This window comes from Ambystoma mexicanum, chromosome 12, assembly GCF_040938575.1.
Source record: "Ambystoma mexicanum isolate Mex_15411 chromosome 12, UKY_AmexF1_1, whole genome shotgun sequence".
NCBI classification, from domain to species: Eukaryota; Metazoa; Chordata; class Amphibia; order Caudata; family Ambystomatidae; genus Ambystoma; species Ambystoma mexicanum.
This window is the reverse complement of record NC_090936.1, coordinates 650,040,577-650,055,850: the sequence shown is the minus strand read 5'-3', so window position 1 is coordinate 650,055,850 and position 15,274 is coordinate 650,040,577. Positions and strand designations below refer to the sequence as shown.

The 15,274-nt window shown below is 42.3% G+C and overlaps 1 protein-coding gene across 1 annotated transcript in view; it reads right to left on the bottom strand.

Moving 5' to 3' along the window:
- Positions 1-286: 286 nt before the first annotated feature.
- The window catches only part of RINT1 (RAD50 interactor 1), a 1,254,187-nt gene continuing 1,239,199 nt past the window's right edge, over positions 287-15,274 (bottom strand). Inside the window, exon 14 of the mRNA XM_069629127.1 lies at positions 287-921. Within this exon, the coding sequence (XP_069485228.1) occupies positions 699-921 (223 nt within the window). The 3' untranslated portion in view covers positions 287-698. The remainder of the gene's footprint in view (positions 922-15,274) is intronic.

Here is a 15,274-nt window from a genome sequence, read left to right as displayed (position 1 = left end):
TGGGTGCTTTGGGAAGTGGGAATCCCCTGCCCCAAAAAAAATAATCGATGAGTTTTTTCGTTGAAAAATCTGCAGTAAAAACTCAGCAAAAAAACATTCCTTGCCCCTCTGCTTCCCCAGCATAAAACCTCATAATATAAACGTTGATGGATCAAATGTTAGAGATCACAATTGAGAAATAGAAGTTCAAAACGTTTTCTGGTTCATCCATTTAAGGGAAGGCTGCTTTAATTTATTGCCGACAGCATGTATCCTGCAAGTTCACAAATACAAAGCACAACTGTAATTTTATATGAAATAAGTTTAATATGAGATGTTTAGCACGATGATCTAGGGCCATCCATGATACATTAAATAATATGCATTTCATTTCGGAATCATGTACTAGGTTTCTTGTTTCATCATATCTGGAAAATCAGTATGTGATACTTGGCAGCATAAGTATTGTATTGCCCACTATCCACACCATCGCAAGTTTGTCACTACTGGAATATTAAACAAAGTGTCAAGGATGAAGCTCCCAAATCCTCGCCTATATAAAACCAAAGCAACGAGAACATTCATCTGGGTGACGAAATGCATGGACCATCTAATGTTTAAACAGAGTCATGTAAATTATCCCTAAAGACCAGTTTGTTATAAAAAAATAAAATGATACCTATTTTTTCCATGTACGTAAACACTTTTCACGTACATTATTATTTGCCAGTATTGGGCCAGTTTGTCCTCAGATTAAAAAGAATCTCAACATCCCGTTGAGCCAACTTGTAAACTCCAACTTCATTTAAGGCTGCTGTTGCTGAAGGCTGCTTCGTTTTTAACACAGTTTCGTTTCCATTTTCTGAAGCAGACTGCAGCACGTCTCTCAACAGCAGGGCAGAGCCAACTTTTAGGTTTAGGATAATGCAGGCTTCTTTAATGCTGCAAGACACAAAAGGAACACACATATTTACATGCAATTATAATCAAATAAAAGACTATATATTTTTGTTTTCATATACATGATTAGCTCAAACGCAAAACACCTGAATTCCCAATCACCATCAATATTATGCTGGGTTTGAAAAAAGTAAGAAAAAAACCCTTCTTCCGGCAACGTGATATTAGAATAGACCATTTCAGCCAAACATGCATAATGCCACCGCCTTCCCTGGAAGTTCATCTCCAGATCAGAGCCACAGCGAGATGCACTATGGGTATGCAAATAAACTGAAAACCTAAATGTTCCCGCCATATGAGGACATTGTCTCTTCTTATATTATCTTTATCTATCTGGAAACTAATACTCAAGACTCCTTAGCCGAGTCCCAGTAGCACTTATGTTCCTACGCCATGACTGAACCTGATCATTATCCTCCTCCAGGTATGCATTACGCATTCAGTCCAGGAGATATGATAAGTAATTTATAACACGCCTGTTCCAAAGTGTTTGTAGGCGCAACAAGATACGGAAGGAGGACAAGACAAATAATCTTACTAGGCCTTGTGTCATTCAGATCGTGCAAGTGCGGTAACGCCAAAGTGCAGGGGAAGGGGACATGGGAAGTGCAGTCAGGGCAGCATTGCTCTGAGTAAGTGCTGCCAGGACAGAGCAGCTCTGGGTAAGTGCAAGGAGGCAGGGGACCGTAGAGATTACAGTTACTGCCCCTAGGGCGCCTTGAAACACAATTTACTTGATGTATAAGCGCCTTACAAATGCACAATAAAATAAAGTGCGCAGGGAGACCGGTCAAGAGGAGCCAGGTACCCAGTGGGTCTCTGAGGGTAACCAAGCAACCAGTCAGCGCAGCAGACAGGTAGGTAGATCAGCAGGAGAAGGAGGGAGAGAAAGCAGAGGAGAAAAGGAAGGTTTTGAGCTGCTTCCGGAACTTCAGGTGTTCTGGCTCAAGTTTGAGAGGCGCAGGGAGGCTGTTCCCGAGGGAGGCACCTGCAGAGGAAAGTGATCTACCCCCTCCTCTCTGCCTGGACAAGCATCTGATGCTCAGAGAGCTGGAGGCAGCAGAGCGAAGGGCCCGAGAAGGAAGGTATTTAGGAAGAGAGTGTTGAATGTAGTCCAGGCCCTGTCCCCAGAAAGCCTTCTGGAAGATGCAGAGGGTCTTGAACTTGATCCTTGCAGCCAGATGTCTATCTCTACTTATCTCACTATCTGGAATTAATGTGCAGAACTCCATACCCAGGGCATAACAGCGATTACGTTCAAACAATACAACTGGGCCTCATCTTCTCATCCACCGGGTATGCAATGTGGTCAATGATCAAATGATGCTTACCCTTTATTTGTGTGGAAACAGATGCCCTGCACTTCTCTACCTGGGACCCAGTTTCACCTTTGCCCCCAAACCTTTGTTTGAGCCTGTTCTTTGTCTCTTGCGGTTACGCTCTACACTCTCCTATCATACGCTAGCACAATGATGCAGCAGAACTACACATTGCAAAACACCAAGGAAACTGCCAAACAGGGAATAGACACCCTAAAGCCTGGTATCCAGAACATATTCCACTCTAGACCGAGAATGTCTCTGAGAACGAAGGCTCTGAACCTCTAAAATAGATTTGGTCACCGTGCAGACACTGGAAGATATTCAGTAACGGGGATCTCCCTCCAACCCGCACAGACACTCACACTTACCAATATGCTCACTCTCTCCTCCACACCAACAAACAACTAGAACGCAGCTATTCTCCTCGCTCAATTTGGCCTAGCTGCACACATACCTATACACCTTCATGAACACCTCAACAGTCTTTAGAACACCTAGCTACACACAATCTTACACATAAGATCCACCACTACCAGAATGAAGACACCATGATCACTTCAGTCCTGCTGCACACATTGTACGGATCTCACACAAAGACAGCACCATGACTAGCATCAGAATGCAGCTACACACATCGTAACCCGCACTGGCTGCACACATACTGAGTGCACCCAACCACTACCTGCCACTCTGTTCTCCCCACTGACCTGGACTACGGTCAACCCATAGCACCTTGAGATCATACCAATGATAAAAAAAGCGCTATACAAATAAAATGACAAAACATAACATTATAGGGCAGTGCTATTTTATACATAGCTGTCTCAACCCAAGACTGACAGCTCTCAAGAAGGTCACAACCAACCACATTTGCGGTTCACCCTGATTGGGCATCATCAGTGAGGTGTAGGTTGACATTCTTGTGGTGGAGCATTAGGGCATGTTTACCATTCATCATTAATATTACGTTGGGTTTGAAATAAGTAAGGATAAAACTCTTCTACCTGCAATCTGATAGTTGAAAAGCCCATTTCAGCTAAACAGCCACACATACATAGTGTCACCTAGTAGCCTGGTAGGTTATGACCAGGGCCGGCCTTAAGGGCAGCAGCGCCCTGGGCGAACTGGCGCCCCCCCACCCACAGCGTGCCCCTGGTTAACAGGGGACGGAGCCAGGATGGGCCACTTTTTTTTTAACCTCCTCGCTCAGGCGAGGAGGTTAAATAGGGCCCGTCAGCACCCCATTGTCATTGAATGAGCCCGCCTCCGCGGGTGCATTCAATGACAATGAGGCGCCAGCCACGCCTTCTGCCACTATGCCAGCTCGGGGGAGCCCTTGAAAGACTCCTCCGAGCTGGCGTGGTGTGGGGCTAATGGCGCCTTTTCTTATGAAAACTGCCCGCAGCGGAGGGGCGCATTTAAATGCACCCGCCGCCGCGGGCGCCTTTTAAAGCAAAAGGCCACCTGCCGTGCCTTCTCCCACAACGCCAGCTCTGGGTGCCCTTGAAAGACTCCCAAGATGGTGTGGCGGGGGCTAATGGCACCCTGGGGTGCGTGGCACCATTAGCCCCCGCCTAAGGCCAGCTCTGGTTATGATGCCACCATGGCAGGTTATGATGTCCCCATTGCAAACTATTCAGTACGAAATAAAGCTGTGAAGTTTTATGCTTCACTAATGAATATTCTCTTACTTAATAATAAACATTGAAATGGTACATTGCATCCTCAGTACAAACTCCACAGTTAGCGAATATCCAAATTACATTTAACACTTACATTGTAATATTTCACTTTATACGTCTCTTTCTGGTCGTACATTTCAAATATCTAACGAGATCAAGTCAAAACGTCCGTGGAACATGCCCTACGATAATGAGGTTATTGTTTCTCAATGACTAATAATTGCATGATATATTCTCACATACACTGAAACCGGTCATGCATTTGTTGCAAACCACCGAAATGTGTGTAATTCTGTATCTTGGTTCAGTGCAGATTTGATTTTTCTCAATAGAAAAATAAGTTTGGTCTCCCTTTGTCATAACAGCTGCTCTCCGTTGCACTTATCATTGCATTCAGTTTTCTCAAGACCAACAAATCTGAGAATCTCTACTAATTTATTTTTATTGTGCATCAGTTTAAAAGTAAACCCTTCACACATTCCATACATCACATAATTGCTAAAATCCAGATTTTCAATTTATCCTTTAAGAAATCTTTTTTAAAAAACATTAACACAATTCATAGCAAGTAACAATCATAATTCATGGTCTACATAGCGACACAAAATCATGTCTCCTATCTAAACACCTAAGCTTATCACTTATCATCTCTTTTAAAACAACTTACAAAAACCTACATTACATTTAATAAACATTTAATCTTGTCATTTAGCTTTTGCTCTACTGTTTTCCCTGTGTTGTTGTATCCAGTGCGGTGCCAGTGGATGTCTTGTACTTCCTGATGCTGCACCACTATAGTAAAATATATCTAAGGTACATTACTGTCTAGACACTGTAGGCCAATTTTCCATCTTGAATGCAAACGGTGGCAGGTTTTAAGTAACACAATAGTGCAATAGTGCATATAATTGACATAGGGCTTTAAACAGTGGGTACAATTCCCTACACTGTTGCAAGTGAACCCTCTGCTCCTGGGCACCTGACAGGTTTACTATCAGTCAACAATATTGTTGGAAGCCTACCGTTAGAACGGAGGTGCACTTATCCGTGTAAGTTCACCTCAGTTCTAACAGTAGGCCTGCAACAATATTGTTGACTGATTAGTAATTATGTAGTGCTTGTGTAAGGTCTTGGTTTAATGAGCACTGTGTAAGGGAATTCTAATGTAAATGATGATTTACATTAGAATTCCCTTACGCAGTGCTCATTAAACCAAGATCTTATACAAGCACTACATAATTACTAACACTCATAAGAAATATGTATAGGATATGCTCTCTCACGCTTAGTTGTTATTCTGCTGTTATTTTGTAGTGATTACAAAATAATGTAGGCATTGGAAACTAACAATTATGAGCAATACCCAGTATTAGTACGTTTATTGCTTTTTATCATTCAGCCCTGCGCTGTGCATTCATCCTAATGTTGCATTTTACTCATTGTACCTGCATATTGATGTAGCATCTGTACCTTGAGGTGAGGCTTTCCCATTTTGTGCACCGCTCCTTATGTTGCATTTTACCTACTTGTACCTGCATATTTGATGTAGCCTCCCTTCCCTTGAGGTGAGGCTTTCCCATTGTGTGCACCCACCCCCCCGTTGCACTTTACCTGCTTGTACCTGCATACTTGATGGAGCCCCCTACTCCACAAGGTGAGGCTTTTCCAAATTGTGCACCCACTCCAATTGTTTCTTCATTTCCAGCCTTGTGCTATGTTTGAACCTGTTCACTTGCATTTAATGTACCATTCTCCTCCCTCCCTCCTTATCATTGTTCCTTCCTCCACTACCTGACCTTCCCTCCCCTGCATTTCGTGTTACAGCACTTGCACGAATGACTGAAGGCCAGAAGGAACATTTTTGTTTTGTTTTTCTTCATCCCTGTTCCTCCTCCACTTTAGGCGCATTATAAATAGCCAATAAATAAAATAAAATAAAGGACACCTGGAAACAAGAAGGACACCACGAGCACGTCTTCTCTGTTCACTATTTTTATTTGTGGGATATGGCAGGAATACTATCAGAATATTCGCCCAGCACATCCAAATAAACCACAACCAAGAGCTCCAAGACAAGGCGGTAACGATGATACTCCAACCAGTGCAGAAGACATTTCATCAACAGGCGCAAAAAGCTTAGAAGTTACGAGTGGAACTATACAACACGGCACTACCTTCTACAATTCACAACCAGCTTCTACATTTACCACAGCTCCAGTCTCTTTTTTTAGACAAAAGAAGACAAGAGGCCACAAGAAATCAAAGATCAAGGAACAAACAAGGAAACACCTAGTAGTCAACCTATCATCTATGAAACACCTCTCTAATAATCAGCTTGAAGTTGTGAATTTAGGATTGTCCTTTACCCCTACACAGAACTCTATACACACCTGGAAGAAAGAACTAACCTATTCAGACTCATTAGGAAAATGCATTTTAAAATCTTCTTTGACATTCAACCCGCTTGTGAAGAACCATCAGTCACATTTGATTATTTGGAGATGAAACTAAAAAGTACTTTTGATCCCCAAATTAATAACATGGCACTGAAACTCTTTGAATCACAGATGCTCTCTGATCTTAAAAAGATCAATTTCAGCAAGTCATCTAGATATAACATCAGAAAACACCAGAGCCAATTGATTACAGACCTTGCAGATGACCACACTATCACATTGAAACCGGCAGACTAAGGTGGTGCAATTGTCATTATGAATACCATCTTTCACAACACTCAATGCTTGGCGTTACTTAATGATACCAACATATATGTACCTATCGATGGAGATCCGACTCCCATTATTGTGCAACTTATTCAAACTACACTAGACAAAGCTCTGGACAATGGTTGGATTAACCAAAAAACACAGAGATTCCTCAATAAATCCAATCCCATTACCCCAGTCTTTTATGGACTCCCCAAAATCCATATGAATCTCCAAAACCCACCTCTCAGACCCATTATAGCAGGTACTGATAGTATCTTTCATTCTCTGGCCATATATATTGACCAAGTTCTACAACCTATAGTTAAAAAATCTGATACCTACTTAAGAGACACCACGCATTTTCTTAATACACTCAAAGATATTAGTGACCTCAGACATTGTGACCTTTTGGCTACCTTTGATGTACAGAGTCTCTATACATCTATTCCCCATCACGGAGGTTTAGACACACTAGAATGGGCTCTACTGAGAGAAGAACACTGCATAGCACCAAGAATATTCACATTAGAACTTACAAAAATAATCGTATATAACAACCTTTTTAGATTTGGAAAGCAGTTCTACTTACAAGTGGCTGGGACATCCATGGGCTCTGCCATGGCCCCAGCTTATGACAACCTCTATATGCATTATCTAGAGACCCAATCTATACAGAATCATCACCACTGGGCCTGAAACTGATAATTTGGAAAAGATATATAGATGAGGTTTTCTTCATCTGGAGAGGAGAAAGCAATGAACTTAATGTGTTCTTGTCATACTTGAACTCTGTGGATTATTGCATCAAATTTACAATGGAGGTAGGAACTCCCAAAATTAATTCCCTGGATGCGGAATTGCAACTTCGAGAGGCAGGATAATTGCCAGTTTATTTCATAAACCCACAGACGTCAACAACAGTCTACATTACCTAAGTCAACGCCCCAAACAGCTCAAGGATAATCTTCTGTTTAGCCAATTCCTTCGGGCGAAACGTATTATCTCAGAAGAAAGAATTCTGGCAGTAGAAATTGGCAAGATGTCTTCAAAGTATACAGAGAGGGCCTATCCTGACCGCATAATCGAAGCAGCGAGAGATAGAGCAAATCTGACTACTCGTGACGACCTCGTAAAAAGCAAGCCCAAGAAGCAAGAAATTCCTTTTCTCTACACATTAAAATACTCCAGTCAGAGACATCAGATCACCAGATTGATCAAGAAGAATTGGAAACTAATCCAATTGGACACTCAACTTCAGAAATGATTTCCACAACCTCCACTAATTGCTTATAAGAGAGGCAAACATCTGAGGGATCAACTAGTGAAAGCTGAAAGAGCCAGCAGGATTAAGCAGACTAAACTGCAAACAAAGAAAATAGGCACTTTTGCCTGCTTACACTGTAATAATTGCAATAACATAATGTAAGGCAGTTATGTTAAACATCCCTGCACTGAGGAAAAAATCAACTTAATACACTTTGCGACTTGTGACACCATGTCAGTCATCTACGGATTGAGCTGCCCCTGTGGTATATTTTATGTGGGACAAAAAATAAGGAAAATAAAAGTGTTGTAATGAGCACAAAAGTAACATCAGGACCAACAATGCCCGCTCACCCGTGGCCAGCCATTTCTCTGAAAAGAGACACAATGGCACAATTGAGATTTATGGTACTGGAGATTGTACACAAATCACAGAGAGGAGGTGATCACACAAAGAGACTTGATCAAAGGGAACTGTATTGGATCGACAAGCTCGACAGCCTCAACCCAATGAATGAGGACTTCTATTTTGGTGCTTATACTATGTTGTATCACTCCTTATGTATCGTTAATAACTGACAACACAACATATGGATGAGTGATTAAGCATCAATACAGATTCTGTGAAATGGCTGGTCAAACATAGTATTTTGAGAAGATGTTTAATGTACATTGTTGCATTTGTTGTAACTGACAAGTACCAAATTAACTATAATAATGTGAGCCTGTGTGGCTCTTGGACTATCACCTACCCCCTTATCCACCATTCGTTACAGTGATGTATCCAAGTTAAGCTTCCTTCATCTTACTTAACCCCACTGGGTCACGACATCCCATTAGGGACTGTCCCTATCCAGATACGTTGCATGACGTACATTGCCGGTCAGCTGCGTGTTTCGCGGTGTCGCAGCGCAGTGATGTCATTTGTTTACATGTGATATCACCACACGGATGGACATATGCGAATCCGGCGTATAGCAGAGGCTCCGACTGGAATCCATTGACAAAGGGATCGGCTTGGCAACATGCTGGTATTTGCACTTGGCAGAACCTATGCACACGGGTGAGCGATGAACTCAGAAAGCAGATTGCTTTCTGATTTAGGTATACAGAGCAATTCCGTAACCACTACCTTTTTTAACCATGTATCCAGGGATCAGCAACGGGACGACCCAACCGGTACAAACCACTACTACAACAGCAGTTTTCTAAACTAAGAAGATGCCGATTATTTGAGGGACAACGCCACCAGTCCCCACATTAACCACAACACCACCGTGGATTGACGGGTAGGATTCCAGTTTCCTCTAATAGTTTCCACTAGCCTTCGTCTAGGGCCACAATACATTTATTTTTTAAACTTTTACCCTAGGTTCCCACTTCCTAAGAAGCAAGCCTCTGCCCTTTACACACGATCAAGAGATGATTTTTATCTCTAACAGGTGATTTTCCAGGATATACACGTGAGAGGTACAGCATAAGATAATTATGTATTACAGAATATAGATTGGCAATATTATTTTGATACTAGCTAATGAGCTTTTTGTTTACTGTTTTATCCCACTCTGATATGCAGACCAATACAGATTGAACCGTGAAAATTGAAAATCACATGAATTATTGCTCATGATGAAGGGATCCATGTCCCAAAATGCGTTGAGATCATGGTTTTAGATATTGACTAAACAAATTCATGAATTGATTTATATTATGCAGTATGATTTCAATATTGTATACAATTCACTATATTTTGTATGGATTAAAATTGACTGTGACAATTCTCATGTAATAGTTAATTTGGCTTGAACTTCATGCACTGAAATTTGTTTGTAAAATGTATATCCTTAGAAACCTTGAGTGTAGTTTGTTTTGACAAACACATTGATTGTGCGGGGGACACAAGTGTTCCACACACAGTGGACACTAGTTCCTTTTGTTCTATACGTACAAGTAGGGACACATGGAATGCAAAACTGGGATCTCCCCACAAGCAATAATAACGATAATAAGGATGGTCTTCTCCAAAGAAAAGTCCTTTCTGTCAGGGAAGGGTCTTAGGTATTTGCGCCCCATTTAAACTATAGAGTTCATACAAGGTTGCTTTACACCCACTATGCCTATGCAGGGTTATGGGTGTCCAAATCCTCTTGTTTTGTCTAGACTAATTGCAGGCTTTTTTGGGGTCCCATACCCCACAACTGACCCTGGACCAAAGCTCTACAAGTAAACAGGTCTGTGGTCCTGGACGGCCAGGAAAGGTAGAGGGGGGTCAATGGGTTGGTTGAATACCCTGGACAACTTCCCCTTTGCCTCTCTGAACAAACTGTAACCTCCCTGTTCAAGTCTCATACCTCTTCCCATCATCTGACTTGACCTGCTGAAACCTTTCCTATTCTCCTCATCGGAGTCCTGACTTTTCTCACTTTTTCCACCCCACTTTGATCTTCTTCACTTTCTTTCTATGATCTACTTACCTCTCTTCAATTGGTCCAACTGGTTCAGTGGCAATCCCAGCCACTGAGGTCCATAGCTCCTCCTGGCACTGTGGCTCCCCCACATTTTTCTTGGTCACTGTCTTCCACTACTTCAATAGCTCTGCATATTGGTATTGTTTTCACCTCCCCCTGAACCTGATCTGCTTCTGTTCTCACCAACTCCAGTTGTCTTGTCTACTGCTCTGTTGTTGCCTTTTCCTCCAACCTCTTCCTTCTCAACACCTTTTACCTCTGTCCTTAACATGATACCACTTTCTGTACCACCTCCTTTGGTCCACTCTTTCGTCAAGATATTATCACCTCCATGTTCTGTTCACTCTCACCCCCTGATGTTACTACCTCTTCCTTCTGGTCACTCTCCCTTCTTCATGTTAATACCTTCTCTTCACTCTCCCCTCCTGATGTTACAACTTCTTCTCTCTGTTTACTCTCTCCTCCTGATAATACCACCTCCTGCTTGTTCACTTTCCACTCCCAATGTTACCACTTCTTCCTGCTCTCCACTGCCACCACTTCACCAGCCTCTTCTGTCTCTCCAGTCTGCACTTCGTCCACCACTCTCCAGCCTTCTCCATACATGATCGTCCCATTAGCCACATTCTGCAAGTGAGACAGTCTACCTTTATACTGTGTCTCCCCCTCCACCTTGTGGGTCTAGGTCTGAGGGTCTGCACATATGAGGGTTTATTGAGTGAGGACTGGAATGGCTTGTTTTCCGGATGACAGATTTTTTTCCAAATGGTGGAACCAAACCAAGATCTGGCTTGTCTGCCATCTTGTATTTCCCTGTGGCTTCCTGCACTGAGATGAGGCCCACAGTAATAACAGTGTGTGAATTATGGTTGAGTTACACAGTGGGTAAGCTTTCTATATTTTCAGATTTAGTTTCAATACTGTACAAGACAGAAGCGTGATACAATGTTCCTCTAGCATAAGGTTCAGTTACAGGAGAATACTGGAGTTGAAACATTGTTTTCTTAGTTGGTTTCCCAGATTTCAGGCAACCATCGGCTTGGTAACAATACCTCTGCATAACTGCAGGTCTTGTTACGGGTTCTACAAACTTCCAGCCATAATTTCCTGAAGTGTCAAGTGAGCTGGAAACAGTACCATTGTATGCGCTGCCTTGGCCAGTCAAAGAGTGAAGATTTCCCTTAAAGGGGAAGCCTTCCTTTTAAGTATTGGAGTTTTGGGTCTGGATTGAGGATTAAACTCATTATTGAGGAGAAGGATCTTATCCGCTTGGCTGTACATTATAATTAAGATCTCTAACAGACGGTAGGTCTCTAGAGCTAGTCTACCTTGATGGGCCAGGGTGGTGGGGAAAGGAACTTTGCACAGAAATACAGAAAGCATGCTATACGAAGAAGCTGCATGAAAGTCCTGGCAGGAGAGTATACCAGGCAAAGTCAAGTGTATACAAGGAACTGTATAAGAGAACCCCAAGGAAGAACCATACCCTTGGGGATTTTGAATTGCATCTGAGTAAGAACATCTGTCAGGGGAGCATGCTAGGTGTCCTGTGAATCTGAGACCCACACCCAAATGGCAGCACAGTTAAAAGGGAATTCCAAGGAAGACCCATGCCCTTAGGATTTTGAGTTATCTTGAATGTGGAGAGAAACCTGGGGAAAGGAGCCATTTCCCCGGGATTGGATTACAATAACAGGAAGGAGTTGTCCTCTTGAACTACAAGGAACTTGGATTATTTTTTGTTTTGAAATTTTACATTTCGTGGAGTGAAACCTGGGAAGAGTTATTCCCTGGAGCTCTGAACATTAACCCTTTGGAACGTTTGTGTTGGAGTCTGAACTTTTGGGTTGAATTTGAACATGTGTGCACTTCAAGAAGCAGAGACAATTCCGTTAGCACATTAGAGTTAGTTTTAGAGTGTGAGGATAGGATTTTGGACAAAGGACGTACATTTATCTTGGACATCTTGACACTTGACAGACCCTTTGCTTTGGTTGAGGTAGGGAAATACCTCCTAGATTAGGGACAGTGAGGTATTTTCCAACCCCTTTTCATTTTAATAAAAGTATATAACTAAAACCACGAGTCCTCTGTGTCCGTGTCACATTCCTGACTCTTCATAGATAGGACTCAACTGAACATCCCTTATGGAACCCAGAATGGATGGATCAATGAATATTGGATTGATTCGCGAATAAGAGTACTGAACTGCTGAATAATGGGTAAACGGAGGCTCCCTGTCCACACCGGAGTTCCACGAGTCCACAACACCTAAATCCTGGTTGATGTCCCTAAACCTCTGGGCTTCCTTTATCAGATTTGTAGTTATTCAAGTGCTTGTTGACAGTTTTCTATCCTTCACAGGGTCTAGTACCATATTAAAGTCTCCACTTAAAAAAAGGAGCCCTTCTATAAACAGTTCAATGTTGTGCTCACAGACATTTCCCCAAAAAGGTATGTGGGCATAGTTTGGACAGTATACAGATCCTATCACAACCGTAGCTCCCTTGTAGCTACCCTTCAGAAAAACAAATCTGCCTCCAAAGTCACACAATGTTTTATCCACAACAAATCTGCACGCTTCCCCAACTATAATAGCAATGCCTTTTTTCTTCTGGTCACTCGAGACAATGTAAACTTTGTCCATGCCTACCTCTCATAGTTGCTTCTGAGCCCCTAACCAAATGCGCTTTCTGGAGGCACAATATGTCTAATTTCATCCTCTTAAATTCTCTGTGGACCAAAGATCTATTGGTTGAGGAGTTTAAACCTCTCACATTCAAGGTGGCCATTTTGATGGTTAGCGTGTGGTCAACCATTTTGAGACTAGACACTGCTCACATGATTGACAGCAATCGGGACCCAAGTACCACACTGCATGATGAACCCTAATATAACTACAGAAGTCAATGATCTTTCTAAGAATAAAAATAAGGGGGAATCAGAGAAAGACAACTAAATGACCAACATGTAAACAATTAAAATACATTTTTTTAATTACGCATTATGGTTCATTACAAACCTTTAGCAAAATCAAACACTAATCTAGTGAAAAGAGAGGGGGAAAGAAACAATCGTCATCAAAATAGAATCTTAACCTCCAATCCATATTTAAACAATTCATATTTCCCAATGATCTCAGGTTAATAGCTTCTTGCTACATCAACCCTCATCCCTAAAATCCTTCCACTAATACATTTTTAAAGAATTTTACTACAGCTAAAACTAATGAAATTCTTTCCCCCACTTAATAAAACCACCCAACACACCCAACATTCGGTCGGCATCAAAGTGCTTGTGCTTTCGAAAAACTCCTTAAAGTGCTGTGTTCTTTCCTTAGTTAACCCTGTGCAAAATAACAAAATATGATGTAAGGATTCTATCACATCGCTTTTCTTGCAATAGCAGCATTTCCTGTCTCCAAATCCCTCCTGGCGAGAGGGGACTATTATAGATTTTGAAGTGCTGGGGGAGGAAACGGGGTTACACACGGGCCAGTATATCACATATCGCAGAATGGTGCAGAGAATTAGGAAAACATGGCCCGAGACAGTACTGGAAGAAGAACCAGATGCTATCATAGATGTAATATATGATATAACAGAAGGGGGACATGAGATTTCGAGACTGTATGAGATGATGATGTCTAAGGTCGGAAAAGAATTAACACATTTGAGACTAGACTGGGAAGCGGAGGTTGGAGCCCCGATAGAGGATAGGATGTGGGAGCGTGCCCTGGGATACCACAAGAAGGTGTCCAGGAATGCGAGACTGAAACAGATACAACTGTATATTACGCACAGGGCATATATGACACCTCAGAAAATATCTAGGTTTGATAATGCTGGACGACAGGCATGTCCCAAATGTGACAAAGGAAATGCTGACATGGTACACATGTTTTGGTCATGCCTAGTGATTGAGCGTTTCTGGGGTGAAGTAGCACAGAAACTAGCGGAAAAGGGGGTCACGATCATCATAGATACAGCCTGGGCCTGCTTGCTAGGGGGGTTCCCCAGAGCACAGAAACTTAAGCATGTTAGTAAATTGAAGGATCTAGCATATGTGCTCGCAAAATGAAGGATTGCCATGGGATGGAAAACATGTTACAGGCCACGGGTGGAAGTGTGGTGGAAAGAGTTGCAGAAATGGGCGGAGGCAGAAACCATGGTATGGCAAGAGGCAAGCAATGTAGGGGGAGAGGAGGAGGCGGGAACCCTGATGGCATGGAAATCATTAATAGCAGAATTGTTTGGAACAACACAAGATCTGACAGAATCCACAGAAAATGAGACCACACCACGTGAGGCAGATATAGAGTGTGTGGGATAAATAGGCTCGTAAGGGGGTGGGATGAGGGGAGCAGTGACCGGAATTAATCGATGAACAATTGGACTGTTGATATATGCACTGCGTGTTTGGTTTGTATTGTTGTTGGTTTGAATAAATTAATAAAAATAAAATAAAAAAAAAAATGAGTTGCACCCTCTTAACTGACTCGTCAAACCCCATGTGTTGTCCCAAGCATAGCTAGGACATTTCAACTTGAAATTGTTAAGTGACTAATATATAACATTACCAAACCAGACCCAGTTCACTACAAGTTTCAGGTTTCCCCTCGGTCTCTCATTTCTTCCTTGGTGAGGGCATGTTAAAACTTTCTGAAACCAAGGATTTTTCTACTATCCGGAGTTCAATCGCCCCGGGAGAGCACTGTCCCTTGTTGGGACTCCACATCTTGAGACAAGCCTTCTTCTCTAGTCAATTCCTCAGTGACTCTCCGGATATTGTTCTCAACACCCAGGTTGTATTTCACACCCTCTCATTCAAAAGAGATGGAGATTGAGTACCCCACCTATATCTTACTCCCTTCAGTCTCAGCTACCGGGTGA